Here is an 18,145-nt window from a genome sequence, read left to right as displayed (position 1 = left end):
AAGCTATAACAATAGTTCCTCAAATACCTAAAGCAGGTCTTACTGTCTAAAAGATGGTGTGTAGATTAAGCACTGCATGTGAAACAAACACACTGTTTTCACATACTCTTATTATTTAACTGTAAAAGTAACAAGGTGCATCCCCTCCAAGCGTATTGGCATGTGTCTTGTTCCACTGTGCTGGGGAGGAGGGACAGGCACCAATTGTATGGACAGGCTGCCTTAACTGGTGTCCATGCAGAAGTACTGGTGTGAAAGTGATTCACTGTGGGAAGTTTTGCCCTGCCTCTGTCAGCCACTCAGTTGCATTACAAATAAATAAGTTGAGAGAGTAATGCATGTAAATTAGTTGCTCTGAGATTTATAATGTTCTGTTGTTTTGCAGACTTAGCTAAATAAGACTGGTTTCCTAGGTGTTCAGCATATGCTTCAACAACAGACACCTACATAAATCTAATATTAACACACTCATTTAGATGCACTTTATTTATTGCTTTTGTTAGTTATTTAGGCCTAGATTGGAAAAAGGTATTTAGGCACTTATATCTTGTTACTTTTCCCTGACAGTCCTTGTTGGGGGCTTCACGAGCTGTGGATAAATGCAGGAGGCAAATGTACAGTTTACCTATGAGAAGTCAGCAGAGCTGACCAAACAGAAAGACTGGGACAGCTGGCAATTTTAGAAGATTTTAGTTTTGTTTCTGAGTTGACTTCCTTTCCCTGTCTAGTGTGAGCTTCCAAGGCTCACAGGCATTGGCTCCACAGCTACAAGAACTGTTGTAGGTAGCGGCAACACTGCCAGAGCTTTGCCATGAGTGCCTGTTTCATGGCTTTTCCCTGCCATGACATCACATGCCTGCAGATGTGACTCCATCCCATTTGGGGATGCAGCACTCAAGGAAGAAGTAAGGGGGCTATCCAGGCCTTGCTCAGCATGATGCAGCAGCAAAGGTATCTGTGGTATGAGATAGATCAGTTCTCTCTTCCACTTCCTTTCATGTTTGCTTGTTTGTTTGCAAAAAGAATCAACAGTGGGATGTCATTGCATGACTCAGAACTGGAGCCCCTAGTACTGGTAAATAGCACTTACGCTTTCATCTCGTTCCGCCCTGGACCAGCCTGGCCCATGAGCTTTGCTAGAGGGTCAAGAGACGGGAACTTGGAGGTTTCCTCTTTGAAAAGGCATTGGAGAAGACATAGTGTACCTCAGTCCTAGCTCTTCCAAGAACAAAAAGCAGCTAATCATACAATCAGAGAACCACAGAATTGTTTGTGCAGGAAGGGACCTTTAAAGATCATCTAGTCCAACCTCCTTGCCATGAGCAGGGACACCTTCCTCTAGATCAGGTTGCTCAAAACCCCATCCAACCTGACTTTAAACACTTCAGTGATGGGCCATCCACAACTTTTCTGGGCAACCTGCTGCAGTGTCTCACCACCCTCATTGTAAAGAATTTCTTCCTTGTATCTAATCTAAATCTGCCCTCCTAGTTTAAAAACATTGCCCCTTGTCCTGTCACTACAGGCGCTGGTAAAAAGTCTCTCTACATCTTTCTTATAAGCCCCCTTTAAGTACTGAAAGGCCACAACCTGCTCTTCTCCAGGCTGAGCAGCCCCAGCTCTCTCATACTGTCCTCATAGGAGAGGTGCTCTAGCCCTCTGATCAGCTTCATGACCCTCCTCTGGACTCGCTCCAACTGGTCCATATCCTTCTTATGTCGGGGGCTGGACGCAGTACTCCAGGTGGGGTCTCACAAGACTGGAGCAGAGGGGCAGAATCCTCTACCTCAACCTGCTGGCCACACTTCTTTTGATGCAGTCCAGGATGTGGTTGGCTTTCTGGGCTGCAAGTGCACATTGCTGGCTGATGTCCAAGTTTTCATCTACCAGTATCACCAAGTCCTTCTCCTCAGGGCTGCTCTCAATCCCTTCATCCTCCAGTCTGTACTGATATTGGGGATTGCCCCAACTCAGGTGCAGGACCTTGCGCTTGGCCTTGTTGAACTTCAGGAGGTTCACATAGGCCCACTCCTCAAGCCTGTCAGGGTTCTTCTGGATGGCATCCCTTCCCTCTACCAAATCAACCACACCACTCAGCTTGTTGTCATCCGCAGACTTGCTGAGGGTGCAGTCAGTCCCACTGTCATTAATGAAGATATTGAACTGTACTGGTCCCAGTAGGGACTCCTGAGGTACACCACTTGCTACTGATCTCCATTTGGATACTGAGCTGTTGACTGTAACTGGATGCAGCCATCCAGCCAGTTCCTTATCAATCAAACAGGCTGTCCATCAAATCCCTCTCTCTGCACTTTAGAGGTAGGAATGTTGTGGGAGGCCGAATCAAAGACCTTACAGAAGTCTAGGTAGTTGACAGGTAGCTTGCTTCTAGTAAGCTTGAGGTGGCTTATCCCGCCCTGCGTTTTCCAAGGACATCAGAGGTCATACCAGCATTTCAAGTTGTGCCTGATGGGGTCCCAGTTGCTTGGAGGCTCCCTGCAGGCAGAGGTCCAGCCACACTGGCTCTGGGCTCTTCTCTAGGCTCCTCCTGCAACTGGGAAATGTCGGAGGATCCAGCCCACAGCAGGGAAGGAGTTAACTGCTAGACCAGCTGCTGTCTATGAGGCACTGAATTCTTTCCCCCGTGCAATCCAGCAGCCAGCGTCGGGACAACACTATATTTAGAAAGCTGATAAAGGTTTGGTCCTGACAGTTGTCCTGCCCCTTGATGAAGAAGCCAGAGAGAGAGTGAGAGGGGGCAACTGATTTCTCTCCCCCCAGGACCATTCCCTGCCAGGTTTCCTGCCCTTTTCACCAGACTCCTTTGCCGTGCTGTGTACAAGAGGTAAGTGCCCTTTCCATGCTCCCCTGCCTCCCTACTCACTGCCCCGTGAGTGGCAGCCGCTCCTCAGCCCTGTTGGTAGCACGCGGACGCGGTCCTCCCGCCTGAGGCCAGCGGCTGGGCTCCTTTGGAGCCACCACCGGCTGTCGTGGCACAGCGAGGCAGCAGTGGCTCTGGCCGGACCTGGGGAAGGGGCGGCTGCTGTGTTCTCACGCTCCTAACCGAGCTATGGCCCCCTTGCTGTCCCATGCCCAGGGCAGGCATGGCAGCCTCCCCACAAAGGATTACAAGGACAAAATCCTGAGGCTTAAAGCGCCTTCAGCCTTGAGCTTTAGAAGCGTTTCATTCTGGGGAGGCGAGATCTCATGTTTCTTGCCCCTGACGCTCCTTCTAGTCCACCTCTGGCTTTGTACAGCTCCTTCCAGCCACCACGCACAGGCCAGGGAGGGGATAGAGTTTCTGCCCCGCCACCCCTTCCTTCCAGGCCTTCCTGCATGCTTACTCACAGGCAAGAAGGGCACGGGCGCTCGCTGGGCAGCAGCCAGGGAGCTGCACGCGGCCTCGGGAATGGCAGGCACCCTGGCAGAGGAGCCGGCGTGGCTGGCTTGCGGCAAGGGCTGCCCACAGGGCTGTGGGAGCAAGATGTGGGAGCCGCTTCTGCTCTACCCTCACCACTGCCGCTGCCGCCCCAGGGCCGGGGCATGGCCTCCCACCTGGACCTCTGTAACGGCCCTCCCTCCTGCCGTGCTCCCCTTGTAGCAGATCCTCCGGACGCTGCTATGGCCAGTGGCAGAGATTCGGACAGTGAGCAGGTGGTGCCCAATGAGGAGGACGAAGGACCGGACGTGAAGGCCGTGCAGGCCCGCTATCTCCGCAGCCCCTCGCCCAGCCGGTGAGTATGCCTGCTGCAGGCACTGCCATGGCCTCCTGGTAGCATGTGGTAGATCAGTTTGCCTTCCCTCCTCTTCCATCGCCTCCTCTCCACACAGGCACTTGAACCAAGCGTTGAGCCCAGGGCTTCCCTCCCCTCCCTGAGGCAGGGGTTAGTGTGCCAGGGGAGAGAGACTGCACGGGCGGGACTCAGGTGCTAATTAACTCATCCCGCTCAGAGTGTATGCGCACACGGAGGGGATAAATGGCAGAAAACACTACTATGGGGTGGTATTGTTGCTCTTCCCTGTCTCATCATCTCATGTCCACCCCCACGCTAAAACTTCTGATCTGGATTTCGGCTCTTCCCAAATTCAGCCCCGTCTTTCTGTCCACTACAAAGGCTTGTGCATTTTTAAATGTTTCCCAGCCCCAGAAAGACAGAGGGTCTTCAGAGCTGGGTTTGGTTCAGAACCAGCTTTAGCTACAGGCTTCAGGCACTGAACAGGAGTCTGTCACAGTGCAAGCAGGAATTGAGTTACCTCAAGCGAAACAAGCATGATAAGATGTGTTTTGTCCTAATACAAGGAAAAATGCATCCCTTTGTACTCTTTTCCTAAAACAAAATGCTCTGCAGGGCTTTCTGTACAGTTTGAGATGCTTTAGCTGAAGGCAGGAAGTAGGATCAAGTTCGAAAAGAACCTTCCCCAGTGGCCCTCAACAAGTAGGAGGTTATGAAATGTTTTCCCATTAACTGTGGGGCACTGCAGAAAAATGAAGACAGAGTGCTTATTTCATTTAATGACATGCATTTAAAGATTCTTTAGGAAGTTCACTGACCTCACATAAAGTAAAATTAGGTATTGAACTTGGTAAATCTCTCTCCTGCTCATCAGTCACTCAAAATGAGCAGAAGCACCTCTCCAGTTTATTCCCTCCCCTTCCCTTCCTGCACCTTCCCGCACCTTCCTGCACCTTCCCTTCCCGCACCTTCCCTTCCCTTTTTCCCCCCTCCTTTTTTTCTTGCTGTCAGTGCCAAAGGCAAGGTCCTCCCAGACCAGAAGGCGGCTTGGGCAGTTCTGCACCTCTGTGTTTCATGGATGCTTGAGGCAGCTACAGGAAAATGTGTTGAGGCTGTGCTGGCACATTATTACCAAGTGTTATCTTTTTATTGAGCTTGGAGGCAACCTTTAAAGCAAAAGGAATTGAAGGCAGGGTATAGCTGCAAATTTGTGTCAGCTCCTGTAAATGAGACTTAGACTCCCCTTGCTCATCTCATAAACTCCTTTGAAGAGCTAGAAAAGAATTACTTTCAGTCACGGCTGACAAGTGCTGGAACCCAACTAAATGACCTAGACGAGCCCATTAAGCAGTTTCCATGGCTGTGCCCTCCATTTTGATTCTGGAGAATGAAAGCAGTTCAGCTCTCCAGATGCTTCGCTGCACCCTGACTGCACATTATTCACCCTCCCTCTTCTGTTCTAATTAAACAAAACCAAACTGTGTGTTGCAAGTACTGCAAGCCTGCATTGCCACGTAGCTTCTGTGATGGCAGCAGACTTGTCCTAATGGTCTGTACCATCTATTTGGAAGGAAATGTAGAGAGTGTGCATCAGGTAAAAGCTCTTCAAAATATTTTGTTAACGATGGTCTAAATAAGAAGAGAAGGTTTGCTTGTACTCTACAGGTGGACCCAGATGGAAATATATTTGTTTTCAAGATTGTGGCCCTTTTTTGTTTAAAAAAACTTATGTAAATCATGCAGTGTGTCAGAGAACTCCCTTCAAAGGTGCTTGTGGGTTTCATAGTTGTTTCTGACCTGCAGTTAGACAACACTGTGTGAGTGGAGAGACTGGTCACAGATTCATGCTAGCAAGTGACCAATGTACTGGGTACTGAAGGAGAGGTTCACAGGCTTCAGTCTTAATGCTTGCATTGCAGCTTGTGATAACTCAAAGGATGCTTGTAGGCAATTAGGTAACAGAAAACAAACAAACAAACAATGATTTTCTAGCATAATCTCTTTTGAATTGTTCAATAAATTCTGGTTAGGACAATTATTTATGTCTGCCTGTCTAAGTGAGAGCTACCTGTGAGACTACTCCTTGTGATCCATCCCCTTCCCAGTCTTGAATCAGACACTGATCTTCTCTACCCGAGAACTTCTCCACCAGTCCATTCTCTTGCACTTCCAGCCCACTGCAGCTCCTCCCCATGGGACCTGTCTACATCCTGCAAACACTGGATACCAAGGCATATTTGAAGCCTGTAGTGCCACGCTGGAGAGCAGGATGGGAGTGTGGGGTGGGAGAAGAGCTGGGGCTTCCCTTCTACCATCAAAGGATCCTCACTGCTCCAGTTCCCTGCTGCTGTCTTCTGGAATGGGTGAAAAGGGCTAAAGTCCTGGAGATGGGATTCCAGTGGAGGGAACTTGCCTAATAGGCAGTGTGGTTGGTTGGCAGGTATTCAGTGATATCGGACGCTGATACAGAGAGCATCTTCATGGAGCCAATCCATCTGTCATCTGCTGTGGCTGCCAAACAAATAATCAATGAAGGTAAGAGAACTATGTAAGTAATAGAGACTTGAGTTGCACTTGTTTCTCATCCAGAGATCCTGAAATTATAAAAAAAAAAAACCTTTATGAGAAAGCCCCATCTGAGGCAGAGGTGAAAAACACAAAGAGATAACAACTTACAGAAAGGTTTGGTGACTTCCTTTGAAGTTGTGCACTGAATCTGTGGCACTATCGCAGTAGTGAATACAGTTTGATTGCTGGTTGCTCACTGCAGCAAATGGAATAGAATAGAATAGAATAAAATAGAATAGAGTAGAGTAGAGTAGAGTAGAGTAGAGTAGAGTAGAATATTTCAGGTGGAAGTGACCTACAACAATCACCTAGTCCAACTGCCTGGCCAATTTCAGGGCTGACCAAAAGTTAAAGCAAATTATTAAGAGCATTGTCCAAATGCCTCTTAAACACTGACAGACAGGGGGCACCAACCATGAAGCCTGTTTCAGTGTTTGACCACCCTCTTGGTAAAGAAATGCTTCCTAATGTCCCATCTAAGCCTCCCCTTGTGCAGCTTTTGAATCATTCCCATGTGTCCTATCACTGGATCCCAGGTAGAAGAGATCAGCACCTCTCTCTCCTTTCCTCCTGCTCAGCAAGCTGTAGAGAGTGGCTGCATTCTTCTGGGGCTAGAATGAGCGTGGCCTTAACTCCCAGGCCTTGGGCCAGCGTGGGTCTCTGGACTGAGAGGACAGTGCAGTATGCTCTTCCCATACTAACCAGGCTGAGGCTGCGAGATAAGCATGTACGTGCACACATTGCAGGCAGGACCCTGTGATGTTACTGGGGAAGTAAGCAAGACAAGACTTGCTCCACGAATGAAGAATGACAGGTCATATATGTGCTTTGTTTTTACATGCTTTTAGTTACAATGTCAGTTTATTGCAGAACTGAAGACAAAGGACACCAAGGTAGATTCAGTGTGTCCCAGGATGTTAGAGTCTGCGCAGCAGCTGATGGTGGAAGACCTGTACAATCGAGTTAAGGAAAAGATTGATGACACCAGCTTGTTTAACACGCCGTGTGTGATGGACTTGCAGAGGGCACTTGTGAAGGACAGGCTGGAGACTCCCAGGGATGCTGTGGATGAAGTCTGGCCTAATGTCTTCATAGCAGAAAAGTGAGTGTCAGCTTTTGTCATCAAGTTGCATGAGATTCCCCGTGAAGGGTCAGGTGGAACCAAAGTGTTTTTCAGAATATGCTCACAAAGATCTCTGTGCACTGAAAGTAATTTTTTCTGGAATAGAATCAGCAGCCTTCCTACTCTATTTTGATGCTTTGACAGTTTAGGAGAGGAAAAGGCAAATGAGCCCAAATTACACTGGATTGGAATTTGGCCCTGAAATTGGGACTAAAGTCTTTGTTGTGTAAAAGAGAATTAAAAAAGAAATGTCATAGTAAATATTGAGTGGAAATGGTTAGGTCTTCTGTACTGTGGCTCAATTGCATGAAACACCTGTGCAAGTGACCGGAACAGAATTACAAGGACATATAGTGTAAAGCAACAGTTACGGAGTGATAAAAATGGAGAAATAAGTAAACGGCCTGAACCTAGGGTGGCAGGATGAGTTTAAAATCAAGCTGTAGTGGAGACTGAGCATGCAGCTCTACTGATGAATGCAAGCTTCTCATTTTCTTTTCCTGGCGAGTGTTGGAAAGAAATACCTGTAGAACTCTCAAAGGACATTAAGGTCTGAGTGGAGCCGCGTATTGGATGAGTAACACAGACTGGGAGCTCTGTAGACCTTGTAGCAGACAGCTTATTTCGTACTCGTAATAGGAGCACTGATATCTAACATCTTTTTTTTTTTATTTTCTGAAGAAGTGTTGCAGTGAACAAAAGCCGTTTGAAGAGACTGGGGATCACGCATGTCTTGAATGCAGCTCATGGTACCGGTGTATACACAGGACCAAGTTTCTACAATGGTCTGAATATCCAGTACCTGGGCATTGAAGTGGATGATTTTCCAGATATGGATATCTCCAAACACTTCCGTCCAGCTGCAGAGTTCCTTGACGAAGCACTGCTGACTTACAGGGGTGAGAGGAAAAGATTACAGTGGTTCCAGAATGCTTGAGAATTAATGTGTGGAAGCGTTATTCTGCTAAACAGCCAATGCTACATTTGTAATTGGGTAGAAGACTGGTACTTTGTTCTTTGCATCCAGTGACAGTGAGCACTTCTTACCCATTTCTGCCATGCCTCGTACAAAACAAGAAGGAGCAAACTAGTGAGAGTAGGCAGCCCAGCAGCTCCTGCTGTAAGCCCCATGTCTTCAGACTCAAACTGGCTGCCAGCCACCTCCCTCAGCTGGTTTGGAAGTACCCTACTATTGCAATGAGGTGAAGCCCTGCTCCAATATTTTTTTTTAATATTGATATTATATAATACTGTATATATTGATATATTCCTGCACACAGCAAGTTTCAGTTTTGCCAGGATGTTTACTACAAAAGAACACACTGATTTACTAGAACAATGCAAACAGCTGGGTTGAACCCCTGAATGTCTCCACCCAGGCTACTGTATAATTTGCTGGACTCCAGTTCCATAACTGTTTCCAGTGTATACTGGTCATTTTGTTGTAGCTTCAGTGGACAGTTAGAAATGTCTTTATGGAATTCAAAATTAAAATGAACACCACAATCAGTGATATCACTAATATTCTTCATATATGTATTCAATGCGTTTAATTTTTGTAGAGATACTACAGGTTACCTCCTAGTAGTAATTACAGTAAGAAAAGCGAGAAGTTTTGTTAGTATACAAGAGAAGTTGAGCCCATTTTAACAGCTCACCAACAACAACACGAGGAGGGACGCTCTACCCATCTCCGTTCTTCCTCGTAACTCTCATTGCTACCCTTGGCACAGTCCAGATGCTTTCTGCTGCTGGCATTCAGTGGCCCTTCAACTCACTAACTGGGCAAAAATGACAGCCTAGCAGGGAAGAGGTGGTTTTTCATTGGGTTAGCGAGCTGAACTGGCTCACGGAAGGGCCCGGTGAGCACCAGAGCCGACACAGGAAAGGGTGCAGGGAGACAGGGAAGCCTGGAAAGAAAACAGAGGAATGAGATCTCCCCCTTTTGGTGAGCTGTTAGATAGGCTTTACTGGCTGATGAAACACTTGGAAGGCAACTGAGACTTTTGATACTAAGAAAAGTGTAAAAGGCATTTGGGGATTGTAGGAATAGGTACATTAGGTAAATACCTGTGGTAACATATCAGCAGTCAGAAAGGCGGTGTTTGAACTGGCTTCATTAAGTTTCAGTGTAAACAGTTTGATTAAACTGGAGTTTGCAGGCTATTTGCAGGCTAGCAAAGCCTCATTTAAGCTCTCTTCATATTTACAAGCTTTTCTTTAACTGTAATGTGCTATAAAAGTAACTTTAAAAAACAATTTTTCTGTGCCAAAGCTTAGGGTTTTTTTGCAAGAGGTGGTTTCTGTGTAAATGCCATGAAATAAAGCAGATGCTCAGCTTTGATTCTAGCTCTCGCAGTCACTATTTACAGAACGGTGCTCCCAGTAGTTTGGAGCAGCTGTATCAGTTTGTCAGAGTCAAAATCAGCTCTCCTCTGCTAGTTGTTTGGTTCTCCTGTTCTGAGATACACTATGACTCTGGCCTCCAGCCAGCCTACATATAACGGTTTGAGTGTACCTTGCAAAACAGCAGATCAGTATTCTGGTAAAAATAGAATTAAATTAATATAAAATTGTATTTAAGTCCTATAATGTGCCTTATAAAAATTATTTGCTTATCCTCCCAATACCTTCCTGGAGGCTAATATCTTCCTTTTTACATATGGGGAAACTGAAGCGTGAAAGCTTAAATGCCTTACCCTACGTCAGCCTGCAAGTCAAGAATACTGTATCGCTTGTCTTTCTAATACCTATTATAAGCTTCCTGATTATTTGGGGAAGTGAAATATATAGGTAAAAATGCAAACATTATGTAGATTGTTTTAAAATATGCCTGCCCACAGCTTTTGAAACTAATGTGTTTTTTACTCATATGTATCTAGATTTTTATTAAGACAAAGCTAACAAATATTCAGTATTGGTTTCAGTCACTGAAGCATATAATTTTTCTAGTAATAATATTATTAGTAGAAACAAATAATATTCTAATAATATTATTATTAGAAGAATAATAATCCAATATTATTATATTATTCTAATATGAATATTAGAATATTCTATTATTATTCTAATAATAGTATTATTAGAAGCAAATAATCTGTCTAATTTTTAACACTATTCAGAGAATGCTTTTGTGCTACATATCAGAGCAACCTCTCTATGTTATTGGAAATAGCTAATTACTTTTATATTCAATATCTGTAGGCAAAATCCTTGTCAGCAGTGAAATGGGAATCAGTCGCTCAGCTGTGCTGGTGGCTGCTTACCTGATGATCTACCACCACATGACCATTCTGGAGGCTCTGATGACTCTAAGAAAGAAGCGTGCCATTTACCCCAATGATGGCTTTCTGAAACAGCTAAGGGAGCTCAACGAGCAATTGTTGGAGGAACGAGATTTGGAGCATCCTGGAGATGAAGAAGTCACTCCTAGTCAAAGTCCTGTTGTCCATGCAGGGACTTCTTCCCGGCTGTCTGGAGTTGGGGACTCAGAAAGTGTTATGGGAGCCAAAGCCCACTCCATCACAGTAGAAGAAGAGGACACTAGCAGCTTGCTGGGTAGTCTTATGAGCTCTTCATCGGCAGGAAAAACTAGCTGGGTTTCCAAACACTCCACCCTCATCAGTGAGGAGGAAGAGGAGCAGTTGTATGAGAACTGGAGGAAGAAACAAGGCCTGCCTGCAAAGGAACCAGGAGTTAACCATGGAAGAAGAACATCTCCAAAGCTTCTGGATCAGGCAGGAGAACAATCCGAGGAAAATGTGGAAGAGAGGATCCATGACTGGCAGTGCAGAAATGAGAAATACCAAATGGAGGGTCCACCCAGGGAGGAGGATGGAGATTCCAGCATGGGAGGAAGACCTTACCCATCAGGTGAATTCAGTGATGTTGAGAGTGTGAGCAGTTTTGAGATCCGAACCCTAAAGCAACAGCTGGAAGCCAGTAGCTTTAGCAGGATGAGGAGGAGCCGCACAGGCTCTATGTCTTCAGAGAGCACTTGGGACATGTGGAACCAGAGGCTTCTGGAGATTGAGAAGGAAGCTGCTCAGAGGTATCGTTCTAAGCATAACGTTGGTGGTGAGAGACAATCCCCAGAAACAGGAAGGAAGGAGAGGGACATGGATGAGGAGAGTGTGTTTTCAGACAGTAGCTCCTTTTACAATTTCTGCCAAAAGAACAAAGACAAGTTGACTCCTCTAGAAAGGTGGAAGGTCAAGAGGATCCAGTTTGGCTTTCACAAGAAGGATTTAGAATCATCATCATCTTCTGCACCATCTCCAGCAGAAAATGGCAGCCAGGCAGGTGGGGAGGGGACAGAAGGGAAGAGTTTGTCAGATATTAACCTGACTGCTTACCAGGCTTGGAAAATGAAGCGGCAGAAGAAGGTGGGCAATGAAAGCAAGGAGGAATTTGTGGAGTTTGCCAAAAGTGACGATTCTGCTTCAGCCAAAAAGAAGCAAAGGCGTGTAGAGCTCCTTGAACGTTCAAAGAAAATTTTAGAAGAAAGCCAGTCCATGTGCAGCTGGGAGACAGATAGTATGATGAGTGGGAGTATCCCACTATCAGCTTTCTGGCCCTCAGCATCTTCTGCAGGCTGTGCCGAGGACGCAGCTTCTGCAATGAGTATGCAGACAAATCATTCATCTTTATCACAGACCAGGAGCAGCACAGGGGCACTGCAGCCTCAGATGCCAAGTACACCCCTTCCCAATCTACCAGTTGGCCCAGGTGACACAATATCCATGGCAAGCATTCAGAACTGGATTGCTAACGTCGTCAATGAAACCATTGCTCAAAAGCAAAATGAGATCATGATGCTGTCCCGTCCATCATCTGCAATGGCCTCCAGCATAATGCCAGGAGACCTTGGCAGGCGTGTAGAGGATGATAAGGTTTCCCTTCTCAGTGCTCAGAGCGGCTCATCTCTTGCTACCTCTCAGCTTCGCCAGCAGGACATGCACAGGGCTGAATCTCAGTCTGTCCTGTCTTGCAATACCTCAGCGAGCGCAAGGACTAGCTCAAACACGAAGATAACCCAGACAAGCAAGCCACTGTACAGCCTCTTTGCTGATGATGTTGACCTAAAGAAAATCAGGAGGAAGGAGATGGAGATGCAAATGGAAATGAGAGAGAAAATGTCAGATTATCAAATTGAAAAGGTGATCACAGACAATAAACGCAGCACTTTATTTAAAAAAAAGGTGACCAAAGGAGAGGAAAACGAAATAGAAGATGACAGAGAGAGTACTGATGCAGTCTTTGATCTGTCCAGTCAACGTGCAAACACAGGTGCACCAAAGTCAGAGATAGAGACTGATATTACCAAGTGGCTCAGTGGCCTGAAAGCAGAAAGAGAACCACCACCATATTACGATCAAAGTGAGAAGGCTAGAGAGAAATATAGCAGATCATCCAAAGTTAGAGAGATGGATTCTGAAACATCCAGTTACAGATTCTCCAGATCCCAAAGAGAAGAGCTTGACAGCTGTTCTTCCTATGAGTCAAAAGGAGATTCGCTGAGAACCATGTCAAGATTTTCCTCTGCTTCTGCAAAAGAGGACAAAAAGATGTATACGTTCACAAGGTCAAGGGTCAGTGAGACAAGAAATTCCAGAGAAAAGAGCCCAGAGCTGCATGGTTTCAGCCAAACACCCAAACCATCCTTTGACTCAGAATCCCCTGAACCATCTACACAGAGTAGAGTTAGATCTCATCATGTGGAGGCGTGTGAAGAGGAGGCCAGGTCAGATATGTCAGAATTTGGAGCTAAGAGAAAGTTCACCCAGAGCTTTTCAAAGTCAGAAGAGGATGGAAAGAAGGAGGCAAAAGTGGAAGAAAGTGAAGAAAGATTTGCATCTAGACAGTTCTCTCACTACAGGCGAAGCATGCGTAAAGAAGAGGAGGAAGAAATGGATGATGATGCCATTATTGCTGCTTGGAGAAGCCGACTAGAAGAAACTACGGCAAAGCTCCGGCGGAGAAGGGAAGAGTGACCAAGATCAGATTATAGGAACACAAGCAGAGCCACAGAGTCCCTGAATCACTCATCATTATATTTCTGATAATCCTTTGTGGTTTGTACGGCATTTCCTGCAGATAGTTCTCTTCTTAATCAAAAGCGATAAAGGGAAGAGGTCAAGTTTTGGAAGTGTTTGTGGTTTGTCAGAAAGAAGATGCTAGTACTAAATGATCAATGTAGGTAACACACAATGTTAGAAGCCATTAGGAGCCAGATGATGTTTCAGCAGCAAAAGCAAGTAATGGTGGCACCTCAGTCACATCCCGTTTTGGTTATTTCAATTTCTTAGTCTTGTTAAAGACTGGACTTATTTTTTCTAGGATCTTTTTGATCATAAATGGAGGAAGCCAACAGCCTTTTCTAGGAACTTGAAGAAAGTTCCTCTCTTAATCAGTTTTACTTTATACCACTGAGAAGATATTGCCAGGTAGGTGCCATTTTCTGCACCAGTCTTATGAATGTCTACAGAATTAAGACAGTTCAGAGGAATACATGTACTATTTTACTTCACTAAGTAGCTGAAGCAAAGTGAAATACTCGAAAAAAGAAGATGCCTCCTTCTTTTTAGAAGTTCAGTGCAGTAATTAATGTATTCCTGTGGTACTGTTGTCTTCTATTAGATGGAGTAATTTCTGCTCCAGTATGGTTGGTTCCTGCTTTGGGTCAACAAAGGAAAAATGCAGTAATATTAACAGCCACCTAAAAATTATGTTCTGATGTAGTTAAAGAGACGGAGTTAGGGTTAGGATTAGTGATAGGTGAAGCTGCATTTCTGAAGTACTGACTTCAGTTTGTTTTATGTGTGCAGCTCAGCTAAGTCTGTGCTTTTATGTCTAGTCAGATTGTCATGTATTAATTTTCAACACGATTGCCTTAAAAGAAAAGAGTGATACACAAACTGACCTCATAATAAAATGATGTATGACTAAACCGCACACCTAAGGACAAATTGCATGTCTGTTGAATGTGGTACTTGGAAGTTCATTTTTGGGAGATGGTAGGTTTAGTTGGCGTGTTACAGGCTAGAGGGTCCACTTTTCAGACTGAGTGGAAGGAGCACAGTCTCCATGTTAACCGAGTACACCAAGTTAAGAGCCTCAGGTCATTCCACGCCCTGCAGAGCCTCATGAGCTTGTGTGACACGACCTGCCCAGCCTGCCACAGCATCACTTGTGTGGCTTGTATGACTTGTGTCTTTGACGCAGCAAAGCACCCAACTCTTACTCTTTGTAACCAGTCAATATCCTCCACCTCTCTCTTATAAACACCTGGGCCAGTTTCTCCTGATTTCTACTCTGGAATTACCAGTTCTCTCTTCTGTACAGACTGTATTTTGAAACAACAAAACCCTCTGACAGAGCTGAGTATAAAGCAACAATGGAGGGATGATGCAGTATTGCTCTTTTGCAGGAAGTTGTGTCTTTCTTTTTCTTGTCATCTTTTCTCCCTCCCACCGCGATGCTTAGAGTTCGCTGTTACTATTATGCTAGTAGCTCTCCCTATTTTAATTGTGTAATATAGACAGTAAGCTCCACAGGGCAGGGGTCTGGTCTTTGTCCTTGTCTGTATGACGCCACGCACATCAGCAATGCTATCTAAATAATGGTTACTGATAACAAAATGCAGCTGCCAATTTTCCTAAACTTAGAATCATTTTTCTCAACTATAACTCGCTGATTAGACATTATCCCTGCTTCTTTGAAGATAAAGATGACTCTTTCTGACAGCCAGGACTAGGGCAAATGGTAGCTACTTATTGTCAGGTGAATGGAGTCTCAAAATCAGGTGATTGAACAATAGCAGGGGTAGAAAAATAAGAGAAAGAACATATTTTACTCAAGTGGTTTTTTTTTCTTTTTGAGTAAACGCAGATTACATTTTTGAAGTACATAAGGACATTGTCTTGTTAATGTTTCAGGCATCCAGAGAAGTTATAGGGCTTATAATGCACTTTTGCCACAATATAATATGTAATACAATGCATCCTTTATTTCTGCATACTTCTGTGAGTTGTATTTTTTAAAGTAGTGGAATTCCAGGCTTTTGTCTGTATTCTGAGATTTTATATTGAATTTCTGCAATGCATGTTACGGATTTTCTTCTTTTCTTCGTCCCTGGTAAGGTTGCTCTGCAGAAAACAACTCTGCATATGCATATTTGGACCTTGCTTCAATTTCAGTCTAGAAAAGGTCTTAAATTTCGGTGGATCAAGGTGGAAGTGTGCAATACCTTCTGGCACTGAATTTACTTTTTCATCAAAGGCTGGTTCCCTCTGGAAAAATCTCTGTCCTGCTTCCTATGGCTGGCTACTGTTCTCAACAGAAATGTCTATCCTCTGCAGTACTGTAGGGGGCATCTTGCACTGTAAAAGATGAGCATTATATGATGTAGTAATTGGTTTCATTTTGCAGTGTACAGCACAGCCTTTGTTTGGGTAGCATTTTGATTTAAACAGTAATCTAGGTCCGCTGCACAAATAAATTATTCAAGGCTGAGGGGCAGAATATGGTTCTATAACAAGCCTGAGCCAAACCATCCTGATAGCGAGTTCTTACCCTTCTGGGAAAGGGTTAAGTGGGTTCTGCCGATTCACTGAGGTAGGTGGCTTATTAGTTCATTTGTGTAAAAGGGAGATAAAAATGGTTTGGTGGGGAGAGGCCATCTAAGATGCTGGCTGAGCAGTCATGAGGGAGAAGCCTTAGAAATAGCTGAACTTTATTTTCTTATTGCTTATATCCTTGTTAATAAAGCCAAACCCCCAAAGCAATAAGGGGGTGGGGATCATTTTGGACTCCATTCAGTGTATGGCCTGTGCTTGAAAGCGAGGTGGGAAAGGCTCCAGCTCACAGGTATAAATTACATGAAACAGTGACATAAAGACCTTGCATGGTGAAAATATTAAAGCATTCAGTCATAAGACCAATAACCAGGAGAGACAGAAATGGAGAGGTTGAAGGCAGCCTAGAAAGTCAGGTTTTAAGATGAGAATTTAGAAGGAGACAGGGAATCGGTGAAAGGGGAGAGGTCTGCACAGATTGTTTCAGGTGACCAGAGCTGCAGAGTGAATGGTTTTTGCAGCAATGACACTGGTCTGACACTAGATTAAAAGAGTAGGTAAGAATCCATATTTATCTAGGAAGGATTTTCCAGCAAAGATGCGCTGGGACTGATTTTTTTGCTCAGCCTCAGCTTGCTGCTGTAGGCAGGAGGGTTTTTTTTGGCATTCTGTAGCGGAAGGTGAAAGTGCAAGGAGCATCCATACAGTCAGTTAAGAATATAAACACAGGAACATCAGAAAGGCTATGTGGGGTCAGACCAAAGGTCCATCTGGCTCAATATCCTGTCTCTGACAGAGAACAACGGTGAATACCTAGGGAAGAATATAAAAGCAGTGATATAAGTGATATTTCCCAGCATGATCTTCCAGCCTCTAATCATTTGCAACTCAAGGACTTCTTGAGCCAGATGTGATATTTTTGTATTTAATAGCCCTGGACAGATTTTCCTTCTGTGGAAGTGCCTAGTCATTTTTGACATAGAGCAATTATAGCCTTGTACCTGCTAGCCTCTTGTAGTCTCTTGTAGCAAGAAGTCCCACAACTTACTCTACACTGAATGCTCAGCCATCTCTTTTGTCTCCCCTGAACCCACTACCCACTAGCCTCCTTTGGTGCCAAGATAATCTCTAGTTAGTGTCTACATGCCCTACAAGATTTTACCCACCTCTATCGTTACACCTTATCCTTAGCTCTCCATTTTTCAGCCTGAGTTACTCATTCCTCATACAAGAGCTGTTCCATGCCTGATTATCCTGGCCATTGTTCTCCAAACCCTTTCCAGTTCTGCCTTGTCATGTTTGAGATGAAGGACCAAATCCTCACACCATATTCAGGGTGCAGGTCCAGCAGGGATTTATCCTGTGGCATAATAACCTGCCTTATTCTGTTCCCTCTTCCTTCCCTATTAACTCCTAACAGTTTGTATGCTTTTTTGGCTGTTTCTGAGCACCAAGATCACATTTTATGGAAGTATTTATTTTATCCACAAAATCTTGTTGCTGGATGGCAATGGTCAGCTTCAAGATCATAATTCTATATGTTAAGTTTTCTTATGTGCAATGCTTTACATTTATTAGCCTTGAATTTAATCTGCTATCTTAGTGCTCAGTCTCTAAGTCTCATTAAGTCCTTCTCCATTTTTTCACAGCCAGCCTCTCATTTTTACTATGTTTCGTTAACATCCTTTGAAAAATGCAGAAACTCAGGGTATGTGGGAAGGAACGAATTTAAGGAGGGATTACATGAGAGAGAAATCCATTTGATGTTGGTCTGAGTGAAGTAAGAAGTAAGAAAACGATGAAACCTGGAGAGCTAGAAGATAAGAAGTGTTCAAAAAGAGATCTGAAAACAATAGGCAAATTAGCAAGGGGACCTACTCTAGACAGAGACAGTGAGACATCTACTTAAGCCAAAGAGGCTAATGCTAAATATTAATTTGTTTAGATGTAGAAAAATCTGATGAAAGGTTATGGGGCAACCTCTGTGGGAAGGAAGGAGATGGTGGGATTTACAGAAATCACAGATTTGTGAGAAATGTGAAAGGGAACTGTGAGAAATGGAAAGGGTGAGAGACATTAGTGGGACACAGATTGTAAAATGTCAGCTGTGCTAGACTGGGAATTCAGGTGGCAGAAGCAAGTTT

The 18,145-nt window shown here is 44.6% G+C and overlaps 1 protein-coding gene across 1 annotated transcript; it reads left to right on the top strand.

Moving 5' to 3' along the window:
* The first annotated feature begins 2,736 nt into the window (after positions 1 to 2,736).
* On the top strand, positions 2,737 to 14,398 carry STYXL2 (serine/threonine/tyrosine interacting like 2). The gene is made up of 6 exons (XM_086763378.1): positions 2,737 to 2,845; positions 3,602 to 3,734; positions 6,175 to 6,269; positions 7,173 to 7,404; positions 8,107 to 8,324; positions 10,630 to 14,398. The coding sequence occupies exons 2-6, from the start codon at positions 3,622 to 3,624 to the stop codon at positions 13,416 to 13,418; spliced, it is 3,447 nt and encodes a 1,148-aa protein (XP_086619504.1). The 5' UTR covers positions 2,737 to 2,845; positions 3,602 to 3,621; the 3' UTR covers positions 13,419 to 14,398.
* Positions 14,399 to 18,145: the final 3,747 nt, after the last annotated feature.

This window comes from Chlamydotis macqueenii, chromosome 1 (genome assembly GCF_036417535.1).
Source record: "Chlamydotis macqueenii isolate bChlMac1 chromosome 1, bChlMac1.mat, whole genome shotgun sequence".
Classification (NCBI taxonomy): Eukaryota; Metazoa; Chordata; class Aves; order Otidiformes; family Otididae; genus Chlamydotis; species Chlamydotis macqueenii.
The sequence above is the reverse complement of the archived record's forward strand: the minus strand, read 5'-3'. Positions and strand labels throughout refer to the sequence as shown.

Excerpts from the sequence above, each read along its gene's own strand:
- STYXL2 (XM_086763378.1), top strand. The coding sequence starts at position 3,622 with ATGGCCAGTGGCAGAGATTCGGACAGTGAGCAGGTGGTGCCCAATGAG. Across the intron at positions 6,270-7,172 it reads CAAACAAATAATCAATGAAG|AACTGAAGACAAAGGACACC; the intron begins GTAAGAGAACTA and ends AGTTTATTGCAG. Across the intron at positions 7,405-8,106 it reads AATGTCTTCATAGCAGAAAA|AAGTGTTGCAGTGAACAAAA; the intron begins GTGAGTGTCAGC and ends TATTTTCTGAAG.